The sequence below is a fragment of the Bombus vancouverensis genome, chromosome 13, assembly GCF_051014615.1.
Source record: "Bombus vancouverensis nearcticus chromosome 13, iyBomVanc1_principal, whole genome shotgun sequence".
NCBI classification, from domain to species: Eukaryota; Metazoa; Arthropoda; class Insecta; order Hymenoptera; family Apidae; genus Bombus; species Bombus vancouverensis.
This window is the reverse complement of record NC_134923.1, coordinates 8,832,998-8,856,687: the sequence shown is the minus strand read 5'-3', so window position 1 is coordinate 8,856,687 and position 23,690 is coordinate 8,832,998. Positions and strand designations below refer to the sequence as shown.

Below are 23,690 nucleotides of genomic sequence, written 5' to 3'. Positions count from 1 at the left end.
ATTTAGAAATTTGACGATTTAGGAATATAGGGATTCAAGAATAATATTAGGTTGTCTGGAAAGTTTCTTTCGTGTTAGAAGGAAACAATAGATGCAAAACATTTTTATATTATATTTTATTACACGTATTAATATACTGCACGTAACGCAAAATGGATCATACGATGTAAATTGTAGGATAAAAAAACTAATGGTCAAAATAATGTAAAACGAAAAATGTTGTGCATCTATTGTTTCTTTTCAGACACTCTAATAGAAACATAGTAATGTAGATATTTAAGAATATAGGAATGCAGTAAAATAGGGATTTAATACAATAGTAGTATAAACAAAATTAATTTAAGAATACAGCAATGTCTTATATTCCGATTGTTCACAACAGCTAATAGCGAATTTTTAATATCGCCATTTACATTACTGAAACTACATAAATTAATTATTTCGTTTATTTTTTTAAATTAATTCATTCATTGAATCAAAATTAACGTTTAATCTTATCAATATTTAATATACGTAAATTGTAATAAATTTCTCCTTCTCAATATAGTTGACGAAAGTTTTGGTAGTAAGGCGAAATTTGATGAACGATATCAGTTCACAGAAACGACGTTTCATATCGTGGGTATATCAATCGGATAATTTGAAGCAACGAAATCTCGGATGAGATGCAGTTATGCCTCTGTATAATTGCGAAAATATTTCATCCGGTAGGATGGATGATAAACGAGCTCGCGTATTCGTTGCCGTACACGCATCCCTTTAATTCCGCAAGTGTGTCAAGGTGATGTGTGTGCTGTGCACACGTACTCGCGCAAATGCTGGCGTTCGATTTGGAAAAGTCCACGTGCCGAGTCGACGATAAACTTAATGGCGAGCAGATGATTTACGAACGTTTCAAACTGTCCATTTCTTGACACGAATATCTATATCGATATTATTTAAATTTCTTATTTGCTCATTTCGTTCGATATACCATGATCGAGCCAAATTCTCTGTCAAATAAAAATACAATTCTCACTTATCTTATTTACTTAAATATTTGTACAGATACCAAATACATAAAAAAAGAAACATATCAACATTATTTAGGTTATTTCTCTCGTTGTTCGTCATTTATTTTCGCAACAGTATTTAAATTTATTATTTACTCGCTTGGTTCATATATCATAACTGAAACAATTCTTGTTATCTAATCTACTGTTTCCCCAATAGTAAGATAAATGCATAAAACAGATATATCAAGAGGGAGATTTTCTCATTTTGTACATTTCGTTAATACACCGTACGTAACCAGAGTGCGTATATTTATGCAAATTAATATTCATATAACGTAAATTACATTATCACCAAAAAAAAAAAGAAAAAAATACAGAAAAAAGGGAATCTAGGTAAGAAATCTGTTTTGTCCATTAAATACCATAACGAGTATATTCTATTTCGGCTATTTCATATATTTTTGCGTCTTAGGCGGATTTCCGCACCTTTAAGTTTCCCTTAAGTGCGCAAAAATCCACAGATTAATCGTAATCGATTTAAATCCATTCGCTATCTTTCTATTCCCCGCAACAGGCAAGATAAATAAGTGACATAAGTATATCAAGAGAAAACTGATGAGATTTGTTGTTTGCCCATTTCAGTGAACGAACGAAACGAACAAACGTCTCGAGCAGAAGCCGTGCACGTGAAGTAGAGCGATCGCAATCTTGACAATTATTTTTCCATCGTCATCGCGATCGATATCTCTGCACGTGTGTAGTATATAGATGTGTGTGACTGGAACGATTCCAGCTAAGAGCAGCCAGAGAGTTAGCCGGCACTAGTTATGGACGGAAAAGAGGATATGACCGAGATAATACGAACACAGATCCGGCTCCAAGCGATTCGTGGACCCTTGGCGATTTAACAATTGACTTGTGCCTACGAGTCGTCTAGCGGAGTAATTGGAAATGACCCGCGACTCGTTCTCTGCTCTTCATACCGCTTTCCCCCATTCAATTCTTCCTTCGACGGACGATCGCCGATCGTATTGCTCGCTTGCTCGATCGAGAGAAGACCAGCAATTTCCACCTTTCAAATTCCTTGCGGCGTTTAACGTTAAATTCCTTCCTCTCAAATTTTCGCCAACGATTAACGTTCTAAGGTTTATTGGGAATCCTTTACTCGTCGATAAACAGCCAGTGCTGTGGTTAGGTCTTTGAGAAGTCGAATGAAACGTTCTGATCTGAATTTTGCAATTTTCTATTTAATTGTTTATACCTTCTATTTCAATAGTCGTCGATCGAAAAACGTGGAGGAAGATTGAACGTTGGCATTAATTTAAGAAATCGTTTGCCAATCGTGGCTAAAATCGATATTAGCAACTTCCTAGGATTTCATTGGAAAATGTAGGAATGTTTCTGATCTGAATTTTGCAATTTTCTATTTAATTGTTTATACCTTCAATTTCAATAGTCGTCGATCAAAAAACGCGGAGGAAGATTGAACGTTGGCATTAATTTAAGAAATCGTTTGCCAATCGTGGCTAAAATCGACATTAGCAACTTCCTAGGATTTCATTGGAAAATATAAGAAAATGCGTTAACACAACGTTAATATTCTCGTTATTATCTCGCGGGTCTATCAAGAAACAAGCACAGCAGCTTTATAGAAACGATAATTATAGACAAATATAAGATTCAGAATCGATCTTGAAATAAACCACTGAAATCAACGTTAGAAACATTTGAATTATTGTTTGATCGCAATAAGAAGATATAAAAAGAAAGATTGCAATTTCTGTGACGAAATTGCGCAATATTATACCTGGAAAACGAGTATGTCCTTCTAGCTTCTAGATATCCCTCTTGTCGACGAGAAAATCCAACAGAATTCTTGATAACGGAAAATACGATGACTCCATGCTCGGTCGAATCTTCCAGCGGAGGGATTAATTATCGTTTAATTATCGTCTAGCGGGTGCATCAGCGCGGTAACGAAATTTCTCACGGGAAACGGGGGCAACAGGTTAGCCTTAGGGGCACGAAGGACGCCGACCAGAGACGATGGCAATTTTTTTAATACGGTTAGTTAATGAATCTTACCGGAAGGTAAATTTGCTTGAGTCGGATGGCGTCGTCTGAGAAGTCGATGGCTATCAATCGAGTTAGCAGCCAATCGAGTCATATTAACGAGCAAAGTGTGAATTCAAATTTACACCTGTCTTGCCCCTTCATTTTGTTGTCGTACAAACTTGCTAGAAAAATTGACTTTTGAATTAAAGTATTAATGTTTAAACGATTAATAGGATGTGGCTTCTCCTTGCATCCAATTTTTCCTTTAATTATCTCGTTTATTCTAATTTCTTGCTATAATTGTATTAACTTTTTAATTTCGTTTAATCCGTGTCACTTCAGATATTTGTAATTAGAGCTTGAAGAGATATAACCTTTCTGCCTCTCGTCTTTTAAATTTTAATTGCCTGTGCAGCGAGTAGCGTTAGAAGTTTTAATGACTTTATAAAATCAAGTTGTAGAACGGAAGCTGTACGTATAGAAAAGCGTAGAAAACAGTATTATGATGGCATAAATTGATATTGTCAAAATATTCCGAAGCTGTCCTGGGAGAAAGTAATTAAGTTCGAAGTCGATTCTTATCTATCATCGTGTGCTTCATCTAATTTCCTTCGCTTCCTTTAGATCCATCGCCTCGTTCCAATCGGACGAAAAGTTGTCCGGCTTTGATCACCGACCTTTCAATTAATTATCGTTCGCCGAGTGCAATAACGGGGTAACGAAGTTTATCGGTGCACAGAGGGCGACGAAACCGCGGATAAAAGGAGGAAATGAGCGATTCTTAGGTGCCGAATCTCCATGTCTATGCGACTAGGGAAATTGAGAAATCGAAACTACGTTAGTATGAAAATTGAAGACTTTCAATAGAACTAAAACACAAATATTAGATTGGCAACTAAGTGACCGCGGATTTTGTCAATACCAGCTATTGACAAAAGCCGCAATCAGTTAGTTGCCAACCCAATAATTGTTTGTTCGATTTGTAATGCACTTTAATGATGTATCACCTTGGAACAACTGTAATCTTAAAATACTCTTGTTTTCTATCTTGTAAATTAATCCAGGACTACTAGTTCTCAAATTAATCACGTAATCTGTTATTTACTTAACTCGAAGCGTTTATTTTCGTTCATTTATATCATTTTCTTGCATTAAATAAATTCGTGGAAGTAAATAATCACCGTTGAAAGGCTCGATATTAATAGGAAAAAGTTGGAGTCTATCGAGTTTTCTCATTAGCTAAGTCACCTGACATCGTGTTCCTTCCATTCGAATAATTCACCACCTTTTTCTTCATTTGGTAAAAAAGATGTTCGATATTTCGCGTAAAACGTAAAGACGCAAAAGGAAGAAATAAGGAAAACAGAGAGGAAATAGGAACGATAGATGGTAAAGTTGGCGTAAAAACAACCACGGTTCCAAATCCCCTGCTCATTAAAAATCGACAACGGATCAGTAATCGAAGCGTGGCAAGATGCTTTGTCACGTTATTAAGCCAATTTATCGGAAGTAATCAAATCACGGATGAAATCAAGCCGATGATTGAAAACAGATACTAATCGTGGCCAACGAACCCCAATCTCATCGGCATTCATTTTCCACTCGGAGCTTTCAAACTTATTGATCAATAACCATCCGCACTTACAAGATGTTCGTATTGTGTGTTATACGAGGAAAATATTCTTTCAGATTTTATTACAAGATGAATTATTTTAAATAAAACATTATTGGATTTGTAGCGGCACATGAGTTAGAGGACAATTCGAATCATGTTGTTGTTTTGCCTCGGAGTATCAAGATTTCCGACTTCCCCCCGACCAGTATAAATAAACGGACGCGATCGCGAGCAATAGAGTACACACTGAGTATCTGACAGTATCATCGAGTATCTTCGAGTATCACGAGCGATCTACCGAGTTACGTGACGAACATTTATCGAGTTTCCATCCGCGATTTTATTCTGCGATTTGTACTTTGTATTAACGACTCAGCGATTAATGGCTGTACATTAATTTATTATTTTAAATATATTCGACGATTTCGACAACGAGCAATCTCGTCCTTTAAACCTCACGTACCAGCCATCCTCTACACACGAACCTCCACAGATTATTATCATAAATAAAATAATTTTTTTTACAAAGCCTGAAGAAATACGACTCTGTTTTGTCAATGTGCGACTATTCGGAGAAGCTGTTCAGTTGAAGGTTTTTCTGAAATTGTGCGTAAGGTTATGGTGTGTTGGTTGAGCGTAATGTTGAAAGCTGGTGATGAGGTATGTGGCCGATGTTGTGTGGCTAATGTTGACGCGATTTCACGCTCAATTTGTCAAGAGAATAGAATTTTTTCGATTAATTCCCGAGGCATCCTCGGGATATATATATAAAAAAGCAGCCTCTTAGCTACCTGAATTGCGATGCAGCGGTCAATTAGGGAAAAGGTCTTAAGGGCACGAAACTTAGCGATAGCGGAGAAGTGTGACGGTGGCCAGTTCATAAGGAGGCCAGGATCTCAATTGCGAGACGTAATACAAGTCTCAATGTTCTCTTTCTTTCTTTCTTTTTTTTTTTTTTTTTGCTCTTCCTAAAAGTAAAAAGTAAAATTCACAGGCAAGAAATATGAATTCTGTTGAAATGGAATGTAATGAAATTGGTAGATTGGAAAGAGTGACGAGAAAGGGAATCATCAAAATCGTGTCACTATATTTCGTATTTTTGGAAATCTGGTCAAAACTATCCAAGTACTCGCGTTCCTAAAGTTTATCCCCAACCTTTCTCTACACTCTGCATATGTACACTGTTATTTTTCCAACGAAGAACGCAACGCTATTGTTTTTATTAATATACACGGTCGTTGTGTACACGTGTACACGTTATATACAGGTATTTATTTTTTCGAGTGAACATTCGGTCAACGAAATTTTTTAACACGTTTCTAAAACGTGTCTATTGACATTTCCTTGGTACATATTAAAAAATCACTCAATTGTTATCGATAACATTTTTCCCTTACGTAACCCTCGTTAAACTCGAGTATTTACCATTTTTTGGCTGTTTTTCAAGCCTACAGAATTCCATGGAAATGGAAGCCGGCTCGTTCACGATTCTTCTTTACCAGTTCGATCTTACGTACGATAACGAGCAGATTCGCGACGATTGGATTCGTTCCAAGATCGGTTTCCAAGAATCGCCATAACCTGATTCGCCTTCTATGCCCTGTAAGAAACTTTTGAGTTTACGATACCTCTGCTTTCCATCGACGGAGCGGAAAGCCAAACTTTTCAACTTCTAGCAATAAATCGTGTTTTACCTCGACGACATTCGAAATAACTGGAAATGCTCTACGAATCGAAAAGATGATACGCAGGCGAGAATTAGATTAAATCTCACGATTTCTGCTTAAAACAAGCAACGATTAAGCTTAAACAAAAATGTGATTTGCATCGGCTAATTTTCTTCAATTGTTCAATTTTTATCTTCTTCTTTTTTGTAGGCAATATTTAATATTCTAGATTAAATGCAAGAGTTTATTTTGAATTTAGGTTAATCTTATAATCACTGTAAATTTTATTTCGTGTTATCTTCTCTTTGAATTACGCGCAACTTTTTCCCTTTTCATTGAATATTTCCACGGCGAAGAACATTTTGTGCGTGACATAGTTTACGCTTGCACAGCATAATTAAAGGGATATGAGACTTTTTCAACTGACAAAAGAAGAAGTTTTGTCGCAGTGACGAGTACATTTTGCGTTAATTCTCTCATCCCTGACAGGACGTATGTGTCGCGTACAGTTTCCAGGAAATGTTTTTACTTATACTTTTTCTTAGTTTCACCGTAATTAACTTTAGTCTCATTTTTTCTTTAATTTTAATAACCACCCATTCTGTTTAATGAACTTTGCGCTGTTTACATTTTTATCTTTTAAATTTTACATCATTTTATATCAATTCCATATTTAAAATGAAGAAACATAATATAGTCGCAAGAAGACTATTTTTTAATTAATAGAAACATTTAAAAAATTCTAATTTACATACGTTTCGTATATTTGTCCATATTATATGCGCTTTGCTTTAAGTTTTATATACTTTCCTATTTGTAACATTTCCACAAAAATGCATGCAAATTAATTCGTTAATACCTTGCTAAAGAAAAATATTGCACCGTGTAGCATCGCCAAGTTGATTTGCAGTGGAAATAAATTGGCCGGATGTGATGTTTAACTCTTCGTGGAAGGGTTAAAGCATGAAGGGTTGCAGTTTAATCAGAGTTCAGAGTTTGGAGCGCGGACAGTGGACATCGTGCATCGCAAATGTGTTCAAAGTGAACAGCCAACTTTATAATTAGTAAATGTCTTTCGAGATGAGCGATCGATGAAAGGAATAAAAGTTGAATAAGCGAGCATGGGGATGAGGGAATGAGAGGGCTGATGTGTAACAACGAAGCACAATTAACACGGATATTTCAGTTTTTCGAATCGAACGCTTTCAACGTCGATGTCCGCCTCGATTTTCATCCTATTTTCGATAGCACCGATAACAAACAAGCAATTATCCTACGTTGAAAGAGCCGATCAGGAAATAGCTGAACCGTAGCGTTATTTTAAAAAATTCATCACCGCAAACAAGTAGCTTTCTTTTATCTTTCAATTCCCATAGGAAGGTTTATTGAATGCTAACTTTTATTTATTTATTATATAAAGTAAGGATTAACACCGGTGCTAATTTTATATAGCTATATACCAGAGTACATTTAATTCGATCTCATAGCAACAAATTCATCTTTTTTAACACTAGAACTACCAAACCAGTCAAATTGACTGGTTTTACAATTTTATTTTAAAATTCCTACTTCATGTTATATTTTTTTTTTCCACAAGGGTGTAATGACTTTCGCAACGATAACTAAAACAACAATATAATGAATTTTATTTTGCTTTTTATGTATTCAAACTGAAAATAATTTTGTATCAAGGCTACTTATACCAATACCAATCAAAATGACTGGTACTTGACCAAATATAAAAGGGTCCTGCAATCTGTTTATCGAACCCCAATTAACCAGTTTCCTCGTTTTGTACAACTTCGCACACGTTTTTCAAATTTTTACTGCGTATCATTCGATATGACGATATCAGTTATCAGGAAAATTCCACTAGAAATACCACAGCAGTCAAAATGACTGGTTCTACAATTTTACATAACATGGAATTTCTTCTGTGAGAAAGTAATAAATCAATAAATACAAGAATATTCTATTATTACGTATTTTTTAAAGACCAGTCATTTTGACTGGCTTTGGTAGAAATAGCTTCGTGTTAACGATCGGTAGTTTTAGTGTTAAACAAATAGGTACCTCGTACAGGTATATACAGTGTGTACGAAATTTTAACGACCAAACTTCTCTCGTTTAGAATTCATTCATCGGAGAATAATTTTTAGTGGGATATTTATCACAGGTAATGACGGTGCGATGTTAATTTCGTGGCAATTTCTGGGTCAGTAGAATGTTGAAACTTGGAGCTACTGAATTTTGGAAATTCGCTGAATTTGGATATCTTCGAAATTTCGTTCGGCTGTGTCTCGAAATCCCTTCAAGCCGCTGACACGTCTGCACGTCTAACTTTCGCATACCTTGGAGACTTTGACAGGAACTTTGAAGTTTTGCAAAGTTGAAAAGTCCGCGTGTTAATTCAGAAGCTGAGAACTCGTTAAGGCTGAGCCGCTCGATTATCGAAACTTCACTCCATAACGAAAGCTAATTCGAACCCATTTTAGAATTTTAGCTTCTTTTCTAAATTGTTTCGGACAACTTGTTTGTTCCAATTTATGCTTGAAATTCTTGTAGAAAATTGGATGAAAAGCAAAGAGGTAAAATATTGTAGTCGTACAGTTCCAATCGACTTTTCTCATTAGGATGTCACAAATTAAAAATAGATATCTTTTTATAATTTCAATTGCCTCATTTTCATTCGAGTATCGTAGTTAAAAATACAAATAGCAAAATGAAAATAGATAAATAAGTAAGGACAAAAACAAAGTATTACAAATACTATAATTTATTTCAGTCCCAATTAATTTTCCTTTGATAGAATATTATGAATAGAAATGCGGATATAGTGTTAAAAAATATTGTATTTTTTTTTGCAGCGTACAACATATGGGGCGACGTTCCTGCGCGAAAATGTCGACCACCGAAGATCGGCGACATCCCAAAGTGAGTACTCTGGTCTTTTCCAAAAAAAAAATCCTAAAAAACTCCATCTCTCGTTTTTTAAACTAAGCATAAGAAGGAAAACGCAGATTTTCAATTATAAAAATGAATTCTCAGTGTAACTAGCATTTACAAATTCTCATTCCAACTAATATTTCGAATAAAAATTCGCGATACAAATAGCAATACGGTAATCGCTATTTTAAGCAAATATTCTCTTTCAACGAGAAAACACAGAACTGAAATTGAAATTGCGCGTCGATTTCCGAATCCTTTGGGCGTACAAACTGTCGATTCGTCTACAAATCGTTTAAAGATCGGATCGAAGTCCGATAAATTCGGAAAACCAGTTCTACGTTACCTGGATATCTGATTTCTCTCCTACACCTACACCGACGATTTATTTTTCGCTCAACGAGAATTATCGACGTTGATCCCAGAAAAAGCATGCAGTCTTCGCGTATCACGATATGTCACTGGAAATCAAGATCGCAACTCGGCTTTTAGCTTTTGAAAAGCGTTGAGCGTATTACTTGAATGATTATTAAAACGTACATCTTTTACTACAATTATTATCACGATATAGGTAGCTCTTTTTCTGTAATACACGCGTTTAGAGATTTCATTTTCTCTATTAACTTTTATTTAAATTTAAAATCATAAGAAGCTTAAAATTTCTATTGGGTTGGCAACTAAGCGATTGCGGATTTCGTCAATACCATCTAATGACAAAATCCGCAATCGCCTAGTTGCCAACCCAATAGTTCGTTTAGATTTTGAACGTTATTAACACTTTGACTGCCACGCCGAAGTCACATGTTTCGCTCAGGACGCCACGGGAGTATTTTTATTATTCAAAGCATACAATGGAAAAATAATAATAAATTGATGATCTAAGACAACATTCTTCCCCAATGGACCGTTTATCTTATTGATGGTCACGGGTGACCACCGTGGCGTCTTGCTAACAGTTGATAGCGACGTATTATAACAAGGTTTCGTTTATTTCAACAAACCATTCGCATTCGCTATTTCGTCGTAAGCAAAACGTGCAGAATATATCGTTGAAACGTGTAGAAGATGTTAGTAAACAGTATCTGCTCATTGTATATGAATAGTAAGGTATGTGCACGCTTCTAACTTCAATTGTATGATTATAAAACAGCATTTACGATTATTTTCTGAGGTGTGTTTATAATAATTTTCGTAGATTACCCCTCAAAGATGTGGATGCAAACACAGTTAGATGCAAGATTTGTTCTCATTTTTTTTATTGATAAAATAAAATAATAAATGTTTAATTGTTCAATGGGGCACTTTTTATTTCAAAGTATCATCTATTTATCGATTATATTCAAAATGCCCTAACTGTCAATTTTCATACAATTTTTACAATCGTAAGAACGTGGTAGACAAAATGTTAATAGGATAAACGAGCTCAACTTTTTATTAGCTCATAATTGCTTCTTTTTCATCAACATGTTTCAACAACATGTTTCTAAACATGTACAACATGTTTCTAAAGATCGCTCAATCAAGTTTCACATCAAGTATTAAACAGTTTGTTCTACATCAGATTTATTTATTACGCGGATAAAATATTCCAGCGAAATGAATTTAGTCGGTTTATTCGGTTAATTCGGTTCTATAATATCACGCGTGATATTATCATGCGAATAAGATATTCCACCACGATAAATTTATTCGTGTAATTATCTTAGACAAACGTTTACTGAAAACAATTCGAATAATGTTGAACTCTGGTTCAGGTAAATGCAGTTCTACCGTGTAATCGAATCACAGTCAGCAATCTGCCTTCCATTCACAAATTTCGCTTCCATTAACATTGACCTTCGTGCGGTTGTGGAACGACGACACGAAAAAAGGCGACACTGAGAGTCAAGGAGCCACATAGCTTAATCTACCATAATGCATCTCGACATGCAAATAGATATTTTTAACCTTGTCTCGAAAGCGATCGATAGCCACGAAGGCGGCACGAAACTCGTCTAAATAATTGCTCCACCCCGATGCCACGTCAGCCGCAGAAACGCTTCTGTTCTTTCACGATTGCATCGAAGATTCCGATATTCTTCTCTTCTTATACCGATGGAACGACTTTCTTTTCCCCTTCGTTCGTCGACGACAGGAAGCTCCGTAGGTGACTGCTTTCTTCTACGACTTTCCCTCAACCGAACCTGTCGTACTTTTTTGCCACCCCCGTTGCACGATCAGCGGCGTTTAAACTGGTCGTTTTCGATCCACTACGATTCGTTGTTCGATGGAAAATTCTGAATTATTGCTTGGACGAGTGTAGAAAAATTATTTCAAGTGGATAAAGAGTCTAAATCTGGGATTTTCGATAATTTATTTTGTTATGTTTTCGTTCTTCGTCGAAAATGATTGTTATTAATATATTAGTTTGTCCTTACAACGATGCATCTTTATACAAACACGAAACCTAAGCTGTCGAACGTTGTGATCTTTATTTTGATAAAACAAAATGAGTCATACGTAATTCGATAAAATAATATAAAACGAAAAATGTGCATCCATTATTTCCTTATGAAACGAAAGAAACTTTTTGGAGGACCTGATACTCGTGGAAATAAAGTCTGGGACAAACGTGTTTATACGCAGACTACAAACGTCTGTGGCAATTTACATTTTGATGGATATCAATCTATCACTGGTTTCCTAGAAGAATCACACAAATTGGTAAAGTCAATTTTTAAGCAAATTTCTGAGAAATGGGGAATAATTCCACCATTTAGCATAAAGTTTTCTTTCTTCCATAATTTAAGCGATAGTCTGTAGGTTTCGAGGGTCTTCGATAAAACTCTAGAATTAATTTCCTCGTATAATTATTTCACCCAATTAATTCGTATAATTTTCTCATACAACAGGCAGAATTTTCTTCGAGTTTTTCATGAAATCAAAGGTAACAGTTGTCCGTGATAAATGTTCAAATACTTTCGCTAGCCAGTGCATTTACCGACTATACATAGCGGAAGCGCAATTTGTAAGAAAACCTGGAAATCGTTATTCAACGACCGTTTCCGGCAGCGACGAGGCATGAAACACGCGGTGAAAGCTGAAGGATCGATAATTCGGCGTCTCGCGATGCATCGCGTAGCTACGGCGAAATCATTTATAAGCATTGCTGCTTCTTGCGAGCGCGCGCCTCCGAACGCTGAATTATGAAACGTTCGACGATACGCGACGCTCTGAATTATCGTTTCGTAAATGCGATGCATCACAGTCGCAATTCCACGTTCGAACGTTCACGCGGTGAATCGATCGAGAGAAGAAGGGAGTTTTTATTGGAAAATTGTCGGAAGAAGTAAGCCAATTATCACCTCGCAACGATTAAATGTTATCTCGCGTCTCACGCAATTAGAACGTGGGCAAATTTGTCAAAATTCTACCATCGAGCGACTGCTCGCGATACGAACCGGGTTGCCGTGCGTGGGGCGTGTTTATGGGGTTTGTTTCGTGTATCGATTTCAGGGTGTTGCGGAGAAATCGAAGCTTTAGGCGAAGCTTGGTTGCCTTTAGTATACTACCCATGCTCTTTCGCTTCAGGAATTTTTCTTTCATGTCTCTTGTATTTCTAGTACAATAGTATTACCTGTGGTTTCTTTGGCTTAAGGAATTTTCTTTAGAGCTTCTCGTATTTATAGCGTACGCGTGGCCTTATCGTGGTAGAAATTTCTCTTTCAGTTTTCCTGTATTTTCTTTAATAGGTTAATTCCAGGAATTTATATGCCGTAATCGGAACCTTGGAATAATTTTAATCGAATTAGCGAATACTGTTTCTGATAAGCGTATCGAGCAAGTCTTAAATTGAAAAATTAGTCGAGATCTGACGTTTGAAGGATAAAAATCAAATAGATAAATAAAAATTCAATATTTATATGTTAGATACTAAATAGACAGTGTAAGATACTAAAGACACCAAATAATGGTAACACAGTAGTAACGAGAACAGTTCAACGACAGAGATACTAAAGATAATAAGGATAATACGGAGTGGCAATAAAGCAACGAAATGACGCCAGTAAAGATAACAAAAGCTACGAAAGATAATTCAGCTAATAAAAATGCGTACTATGGGCGATAAAATTGTCTTAAAAATCTTTCGAAATTTTTCATCCGTAAATGAGCCAATTTCTCTAGAATAGAACTCGCCATACCTAGTTGCGAATCAGTAAACTGCTCAAGGTCACTTCTCACCGTCAAATCCAATACGACAAAAGTACAAAGAATCGGGAGTAATTAATTTTGTTCAGTATTATTTTTACCAGAGGAAACGAATAAAAATATTAATGGCGAACGCACAAAGATATTTCTTCGTTTAACCTGCTTTTTATCGCTGTTTTCGCTGCTAGCTAAGCGATTGTATATTCCATTTCTGTCTCAAGGATTTCCTTCTTCCTCGTACGTCCATATAATGTAACCTCGACAGAGATAATAACACGTTGTTACGCGATTGTGCACGGTTATCGAAGTTAGTCTGGTTGCGATGGTTTTAATCAGGAAACGAACAGCAACCGGAAGGGACAAATGAAAGGGAGAAGGAGATACGCGCAGCTTAACCCCGTATACGTTTCGTGTGTCTTTTTCCTTTTTTCCAATTTCCCTTTTTTCCTCTTTTCTCGTGTGGTTTTCCATTACTCCTGACCTTTTTATTTTTGCAGCCATTTACTTCTTTCTATGTGTTTCATTTGTCCCTTGATTGCACCGTTGTAATAGGTTGCAGGAACTTTTTAAGGTTCTCAGTTTATCGTGAATTGTCAAGCTCGCGCGTATTTCTTAAATTTTCTAGAACTTCCGTTCTGTCGATTCGCAAACTTTCATTTGTGTCGATGAATTTCGAAACTCCTCTACTTTTATCTCTGCGACTTCTACGTTTGCCATTTCTTCAATTATAAACTATCTGTACTTGACAGTTTCATGGATTTTCCTGGAATCTCCAGCTTCCTTCTGACCCTTTAAATCTCGACAGAATTATTAGGTTGACCGAAAAGTTTCTTTTTTTTTTTTGATACGGTGATAATAGATGAACAATGATCTCTGTTTTATATTATTTTATTGAATTAAGTATGATCTATTTCCTCCTATTTCTATTATTACGTTCTTGCATAGTTCAATAAACTAATATAAAAGAAAAAACATCGTGCGTCTGTTATTTCCTTATAAAATGAACGACAACCTAATACAAACGTACCGTTCCACACGATAACGATAGAAACACAACGTACAGCTTCTATCCGATAAAAGGGAAATTTGAAATTCTTCAAGCTGTGCCACTATCGATGCGAAGCAGCGATATATGTCCTAATATATCTATTGTAGACGATTAGTTTATGACTTCCCCAATTAGCCTCTCTGGGAATATAGAGACGACAGTCGAGACCGTCACGAGGCCTGCACTGCGTAAAGCCGAATTTACACTGTTTCAGTTTGCAGGAACACGCTGGATAAACGCTGCTTCCGTTCTCGTTTCATACTCGGACGAAAGCAGTGTTTATCCGCCCTGTTCCTGCAAACTGAAACAGTGTAAATTCGGCTTAACGTGAAACGTGTCCATTTCGTCTATCCCGAGGCAAATATACACCCTTAAGTGGATCCTGACTGATTCAGTTGGAATCCACACGTCTCGGCGAATCTTCTGACCTTTCTCTTTATACTTTATATTCATCCTGATAATAAAAGTTATTTGCCCGCGTTATATTGGGTTGTCCGAACAGTTCCTTTCGTCTCATAAGGAAGTAGTAGATGCACGACATTTGTTGCTTTATGTTATTTTATTGAATTACGTTTGATCCTTTTTATTCTATTACTACAAAATCGATCATACATAAATCTATAAAATAATATAAAATAAAAAACGTTGTGCATCTATTATCACGTTCGTCGTCCAGCGTAATTCGGCTAAGTTTCCTGCGGGGCCCAAATCATTGTAATTCATTGTAAAGAAAAGATCATTTAGTTCTGAAATGGAGAAAGCGATAAGCTTTCCAGCTAGAATATTCCGAGATATCTCATGGCAGATATCTCAGAGATCTTTCATTTAGTCGAGAAGCATACTCGTGAGACGTACATCCGTGATTTTTTCATCCTCAAAATGTTCAGTAAACAGCGTGAAGATATATTTGAAATTGAGGAGAGTAGTGACGACGAAGTCTACAACTATCGTTCGAAGTGCTCAAAATCACCTGAAATGTGTTTGGAATGTTTTAACAAATACCATGCGATTTAGCATAATGTAATATTTTACGCAGAATATAAATTAATAAAAAGTATGGTATAATGTGTTTTTAATATTTTTATGTTGTATATCCTATATATAATATCCCATATTTAATTAACTCGAACAAGAAGAGTGTCGTCCATACTTTGGTGACGGGGCCCTCACGGAAGTATACCCGTCACATAGATAAGGGTGACGTGGCGACGAACGTGTTATTTCATTTATGAAACGAAAGAAACTTTCAGGGCAACCTAATATATCGTAGTCGTTTCTTCCATGCAAGCTCTCATCGTCCTGCTATGTCTCTATTATTTCTATCTTCTTATTTCTAACATCGCCATCCGATACTTTCGCCGGTATATCTATTTAATCATCGTACCATTCCACTGTAAGTATTCTTCTCTCTTTCTGTCAGCTAAAAGGTGCGCTTGGTCGACCCTGCATTGGCTCTCGTGATGCTTCCAGCTCGCTGGACCGCGTTAAAGGGAGCTTTTCACCGACCTGTTCATTCATACGCGAGGTAAATCCTTTTCCAGCCACATTGGATGCATCGTTTCTATCTATCACCATCCCTTTTCCTTGTGTTCACGAGTTGTCACATGCAGCTTGTCGTTCCGTTTGATCGAGACCAATCGATAGGTTAGACTCGTGCGATCAAATTCCCTGTTATCGTATCATGAATTTCTGTAATAGCGACCAAGGGTTTGAAGTTTGAAGCGTAACGTTGCAGGACAGAGGAGAAGTTAATTGGATAATGCATTTTCTGTCAGTCATTTTTGTTACGTACGTAACAATATTTTTCTCCTGGTTAATATCAGGTTACTGTTTGCTATGCAACACCGTCCATAGTTCCATATATTGCGGCAGACTTTTTTAAACGCGATTTCAAATTATGTCAGAAGAATTTTGCATGACAAAGCAGTATTTGTACGTGGCTTCTTCGCGTGTTGATGTAATGTTTCGATATCGTAGCAACCTTCTAAAATGTGATTTCGAATGAAATCTTGAGAATTTTATATGCAAGAACGCTGTTTATATTACGATTGCTGGTTAACGCGACGAGTAACGCGGAAAAGACGTATCTTTGCGTGGCTTTAGTTACTACTGCATTATTACTCTTTATTATTACTCTAATTATATTAATTACATTTACTAGAATATTGTGTTACTGTTTAATTATAATGAATACATTAACTCATTTTTGATTTTCTTTATACAATACGAAGTTCCTCGATATACTCTTTATTATTACCCTAATTATATTAATTACATTTGCTAGAATATTGTGTTACTGTTTAATTATAATGAATACATTAACTCATTTTTCATAAATTTTTGATTTTCTTTATACAATACGAAGTCCCCCGATATACTCTTTATTATTGCCCTAATTATATTAATTTCATTTACTAGAATATTGTGTCACTATTTAATTATGATGAATACATTAACTCATTTTTCATAAATTTCTGATTTTCTTTATTCAATACGAAGTTCCCCGATATACTCTTTATTATTATCCTAATTATATTAATTTCATTTACTAGAAATTTTAATGTTTAATGTTAATTTAATGTGTTACTTTAATGTTTAATGTGTTACTGTTTATGATGAATACATTAACTCATTTTTCATAAATTTTTGATTTTCTTTATACAATACGAAGTTCCTCGATATACTCTTTATTATTACCCTAATTATATTAATTACATTTGCTAGAATATTGTGTTGCTGTTTAATTATAATGAATACATTAACTCATTTTTCATAAATTTTTGATTTTCTTTATACAATACGAAGTTCCCCGATATACTCTTTATTATTATCCTAATTATATTAATTTCATTTACTAGAAATTTTAATGTTTAATGTTAATTTAATGTGTTACTTTAATGTTTAATGTGTTACTGTTTATGATGAATACATTAACTCATTTTTCATAAATTTTTTATTTTCTTTATACAATACGAAGTTCCTCGATATACTCTTTATTATTATCCTAATTATATTAATTTCATTTACTAGAAATTATGTTACTATTTAATTATGATGAATACATTAACTCATTTTTCATAAATTTCTGATTTTCTTTATTCAATACGAAGTTCCTCGATATATGACTAAAACTTGTTATTATATTTCAAAGATCAGGTATTTAAGAGAAATAAAGTGACACAAATACGCGCTACTTGCCACAATATCTGCCAACTAATATGCTCGCGCAAATAAGAAGAAACCAACCACTAGATGCCGATACGCGATATTAAAAGCAATAAAAATTACGAGGGATTTATTAAAACGTTGCCGTGTATATGAAGCCATAAAACGCATAAAAGCGTCGATAAATCGGCTGGTTGGCTCGTTGGCCGCGATAAAATGGCCTAAAAGAAATTTAAACACCCTTCACGGCTAGCCACACGTTCGTCTAAGTGAATAATACGACGCTGCCGGATAATTCAGTAAAATTTACGAGCCACCGTAAACTCGAACTCGTGGCCGATCAAGATACGCTGCGAGATCGAGCGGAATACGTGAAATTTCGCGAATTTGCATCTTGCGTGACACTCGTGCGAATTCCACCGCAATTTCCTTCCTTCCTTATGCAAATGAACTCTCATTCAAACCGTGCACCGTGTATCGCGCTCTGAAATCACACCAAACATTAATTTTATAATTCAGCCTTTCATAAATTATCTTTTTCATTTTAATTAAAAACGATCCGATTGCGTAAATTGTTAAGAGAACACGCGTTCCAGACGAAGATCTTATTACGTGTCGTGTTTCTCCTGTTTGCTCTGTCGATTAATGTTCAGTAAAGTGTGAAGTAAAAAATTACTAACGACAGATTAGAAAAAGTATCGTAATGTACGCAAGTAATAATTATATTTGGTTACTTAGTTATACAATAGTTATATATGCAAGTATATACAGGTAATTTTATAATAAAAAAAAAACACGTGAATTCCATCAATTTATATCTTTTTTCCAAGAGTTAATTTTTCTATGCTTCCACTGATTGCCCGACCAATTTAGCAAACAATAGCTATTAATGGCCAACGAACAATGCAAACGAACAAGAGTAACTGAGTGAAATACATAAAATAAATTGCAAAGGTTGCGCGGATGTTGATACAAACTAAAACAATTCCTATTGTTTTTCGAGAATAACCCACAAGCTGCAGGAATAACAATGGCCGATAAAGTTGCATAGACCGTTGGAATAAACGCGTCATGGTCCAGTAAGTTGGTAGATGGACGTTGCTTTGGTGCAATGGCACGTGGCCAGCAGGGTCGAAGTTGTAAATTCTTCTCCTTTCTTTTTTTTTTTCACCGACGACGAACCTTTTCCACGATTTACGATCGCGCCACGCGATTCGTTTCTTGGACGTGGCTTTAATTTCCTACGGATCTTCAACGAAGACAACGTCTGACAGTGTAGTGATACGACTACTTCAAAGTACTGGCGGTAAATCGTGAAGCAGATTTACGGTTCCTTTGTAGCTAAAAGCTTTCGAGCAACGTTTCACGAAAAGTTCTCGTTATTCACTTCGTGGGAATCGTAGTTAGCACCGTTTGGATAATTAGAACGTAACCATCGATGTGGATATTTAAGAAAATAAGGCAAATAAGCTGATGTGCTGGTCGCCATTGTGTGTTAAAATTTCCTTTTGTCTCTTCCGGTTAATATAACGCATATTTTTATTTAGAAATATTGCAAAAGCTATAGTCGTAAATGAAATAGTATAAGACATAACCCGATTTAATTAAGCTTAAAATATAATTATAAACGATATCATATATCAATAGTTACGAATGTAAATATAATTTAATCCGATTAAATATAACTATAAGATACATACCAGACGAGTTAGAAGGAGCCATAAGAATATGCGATATACTGAAGATTGCAGTGGTTTGTATTTTGTAATTAGCTCGTTTCCCATGTTTGTATAACGTAAATAAGAACCTAAATTCATTGAATAGATATGCCACACCTACACATGCTTCCTACACGCACTGTATTTTCAGAAAATATAATTAGTCGCCTTTATGGAATCATTAACATTTTTGCCCAGTACATTACGTTTGTTAAAAACATTAATAATTATTCTATACTATCCTTGTACTTATACGAAATACTTGGAGCATCTGAAAGCTCTAAAAGGAAGCAAAATATCCCTAGACCAGTAAAAGCTTCCGTTCCCTAATCTTCTTAATGTATAACACTTTTTTACCCGTAGAAGAAATATAGCGCGTGTTCCATAGCTTCAAGACTCTATATTTCCCTTGAATCCTCGGTGGACATTTTCCGTAGAAACAAACATTGTTAGCAAATTTTAAATTATCTTCGTTTTCCATCCAAGTTCTATATATTTATATACATATAACAAGAAAAGTCACTTTTCTGGCTAGAGTAAGTAGGTGTTTTTCCAGAGTTTTCCAAAGATGTTGCGTGTTCGAAGGGAATCAGCTTTTGCAAATCCTATATTTTGAATCTGACGTCGGTGGAGCTTATGGCGCGGCTCGTGAATAGCGAGAATGGCAGCTGGATACGGTCGACTTGGCACAAAACCCTGTTTCCTATCGAAGTTCCTACATTTTCACAAAAATCACCGCTAAAGTCACATTTTAAGGAGCATCGGCAATAAAAATACATGTTCCTTTTCACGCGAAAATTTCAAAGAATAGAAGCTAGAAATTCAAAGAGAAAATTCTTCTTCGTTCTTTACACACGATTCTAACTGTCACGTCAATAATAAATTATTCCATGAAATTGGCTTTAGTTTCATTTCAAACGGCATACCTTTGCCCATGTAACAGAACAGCCAAAGTGTGAAATCGATTTTTCTGCGTTTTAACCCGTCAAATAGCAAATCATTTTCGAGTGGCTTTCTTTCATTCTGGCTGCGTAAGCCATGGTTAAATACAGGAAGATTATACGTCGACCTATGATATTCCGAAACATTTCACGATCGAGTCTCGTCCTACAACGGTTCTGGATGGAAAGCCCACGCGACGTTCTATGTGTTAGCCCCTTTTTACCACAGCACGTCACACACGACTCGTCCAGCTGCAAAAACTATTAACCCCACGCAACAAGAAGCAGAGACGATTGATGAAATCGCATAAAACAAGTTTCAGCATTAAAATGTCAAACAGCCAAGCTAATCGCTCTAGCTAATCCCGCAAGGAAGGGAAATGGTCCGTTCGACCCTGTGCCACCTATTGTCTTCTCATAGACACATTCTACTTACCAAATCTTGGAAAGAAAACGTCACGTTTTAACCATTCATCAGTATCTCCAGGAGAATCTCTAAATCTCCGTGATCCAGCTCTTCTAACGTCGAGACCCTGATCAAAGTCTGTCCCCGACCGGTAGATGGTTCACGGTGGGTTCCACGGCCGTTCTATCTTTGTGAGAAAAAAAAAAAAAGAAAAGAAAGAGGGAGCACAGGTCGATAGGATGACCTTACTTAAGCGCAGAGAAAGATCGTCGAGGCTGTATCATCCGCTCTTTCCTTTCCGTTGTTACGTAATCGGCCTCTAGGAGGCTCGGTTGAGACGCGACGATAGCTTCGACGGACGGCAATGATCGAGAAACGAGGTGGTGGGACGAGGCACGCGGCTGCTACGCGAACAGCGTGGTGGCACGTAGTCCACGGAGAAGAACACCACGAGTCTGCCTCCGATGCGACTGCTGGCCGGAAGTGGCCACTGTGGATCCGGTCACTCGACGTCGACGAATATGTGTATCGTGTTTTCACCGGTATCAACCAGACAATCGACGATTTTCTTCAGACGTTGAGCGGTTAGTGGATCGTTTTCTTTGCGAGGAGGACGTTCGGAATTGTTTGAAGTGAATATTGGAGTTTGACAGACGACGAAAAATTTCAGACAGCTGGAGGATTTTATTTCTCTTAAGATCTCTTAAGATCTCTTTTCCCTTTGTGAAGAGAACGTTTGAAATTGTTTGAGGTGGACGCTGGAATTTGATTATCGACGAGGAATTTCCGGCAGTTCGAGCATTTCCTTGCGTGAGAATCGTTTTCCGAAGGATATTGAACAGTTAGTGGACTCTTGGAAACAGTGTTTGAGTTTGTTCGAAGTGGGTTTTTCAACCAAGTCAAACTTTGGATAATTTGAGAATCTTTCGTCTTAAAATACTGGGAAGTAAGTGGATTCTTTTCGTTGCTAAGAGAGTGTTTGAGTTTGTTTGTACAGTCTGGCATCTGATACAGGATTTTGAATGGTACAAGGATTCTCTTGGATCGGAATCGCATCTTTTAATATATTAACAGTTACTGGATTCTTTCCTTAGAATTAATAAGAAGAATGTTTCACTTTGTTCGATGTGAAGACTAGAATTTAGCGAAAGAGGAGTTTAAACAATTCGCTGATTCTCTTGAATAAGTATCTGTTTGTTTAAGACATGGAATAGTGATTCCCTAGGAAGAATGTAAACAATTAGAAGATTCCGCAGGAAGAATATAAACAATTAGAGGATTCTCTAGAAGTCTGAGAATGTTTGACTTAGTTTAAGGTGATCACTCGTGGATGTTCAATTTGGAGGTACACGCTTTTACCTTGGAAGAAAGAGGATGGAAATCTTCGAATACTGAAACGTTGCATGGAAAAGTTGTAAAATAGATCTTGAACAATTAGAAGATCGTTTATGTTAATTTGAGGCAGATGCCGGCAGACCTTGAATCTCGAAGAACAAACGAGTAGCGTGATTTAGGCAGAAGAATGAAAAATACACTGTGAAAATTGCAGAAGAACCTGACGAATTTGAAAAACAGAGAAGAACACAGTCGTGGTTATTTTAAGGTATAAATAATCGAAAATTCTTTATAATCTTTTAATTATATAGTTTTTGGAGATAGTTGGATAGAGGATCAGAAATTCAGAAAACCAAATTAATTTCAATTTCAGTGAAATACAATATAACGCATAATCAAGACATTCGCAATCTAAACGACGAGTTAGCACGTCTTTTCCAGTCAACAAGAAAGAAACTGTCGAGAGAAAGCGAGTCTTCCTTCGAAAAGAATTGAGATAAAAATACATAAATATGCAAAGGAAAAAAAAATAGTTGATCTGAATGGAATGTCGAAATAAAATGCGACTAATCTGATAAACCTTGAACTTTGTCCAGTAACGCTGGTCAGTTTTCTGTGATCGATGTCTACTCTCGTTTATCACGAAGTCACGGTGTCACAGCGTTTGATTTAAACAAACAAACATCGTGAACTTTGATGTCCGATCTGGATTTGTCTCTCTCTCTCTCTGTTTTTTTTTTTTTTTTTTTTTTTGCCTGATTATAAAGTATGATTTAGAAATAACGAAAGACGAATATTGACGCGCGATCTTTGGCATTTCCTTCTTCTTCTCCGAACTTCTTTGGCCAGGTAAACATCATAATTCCTAGAACACGGAAGAGCTGATATTTGATTTGAATATTATCGAGTAGGCGTCGATCAGAATTCCATAATTACGATAAATTTCGCAGTCCATTGAACCTGAGCGACCAAGAAAGGTCCGATTAGGAATTCCGTATCTAGAAAATTTACATTTCCATCGGGTATATCTTTCCTTCGATTTGAAATTTCAATTCACTCGTCGAGATTTCTTAAGGCCCGAAGCCACAAGCGCGTATATTATTCTTTTCGTATTTATTGTTCCTTTTGAAATTCTTGACGAGTCGAATGCACGATCGATGTTGGCAATAGAAACGTCAGCTTATTTCATAAGCATGACGAATAATATTTACGGTAATCCGAAACGTTGAACGTCAGTTTGAGACGTCAAACGTCATAACAATTTTATCTCGTCGAGTTATCGCGAATTCTGAAAAAAAAAGAGAAAAAGGAAAGAAACTGTGAGAAGAGACGAAAGATAGAATCGCTTAAAATATTCGACTGGGTCGGACTGGACGTTAATTTTCGATGATTAAATAAACTCCGCATACGTCACTAAATTGATATCGAAATGTTGTCGGTTTGTTTAGTTTCCCCAGCTGTGTTTAACATATAACGCGAACGTTTACACACGTGTTGCGGATATTCGCAACGAACCGATGCAAATTTCACGTGTAATCGATGGCCGGTACGAATGCGAGAGAAAAACGAACATTGCCGCCTAATGGAACGAAAACGAGATAATGTGGAGGG

The 23,690-nt window shown here is 36.1% G+C and overlaps 1 protein-coding gene across 5 annotated transcripts in view; it reads left to right on the top strand.

Annotated features, from left to right (window-relative positions):
- The window catches only part of LOC117161108 (uncharacterized), a 101,123-nt gene that overhangs the window by 33,200 nt on the left and 44,233 nt on the right, over positions 1-23,690 (top strand). For 4 of the 5 annotated variants that reach the window (XR_013059926.1, XM_076623887.1, XM_033342373.2 and 1 more), the window contains one exon: positions 9,200-9,266. Coding sequence is in view for 3 of the 5 variants with exons in the window: in XM_076623887.1 (XP_076480002.1) it covers positions 9,200-9,266 (67 nt within the window). In the remaining 2 variants the exon portion in view is untranslated. Of the gene's footprint in view, positions 1-9,199; positions 9,267-21,165; positions 22,348-23,690 lie in introns of those variants that run through there. The other variant, XM_076623889.1, reaches the window with a different exon arrangement.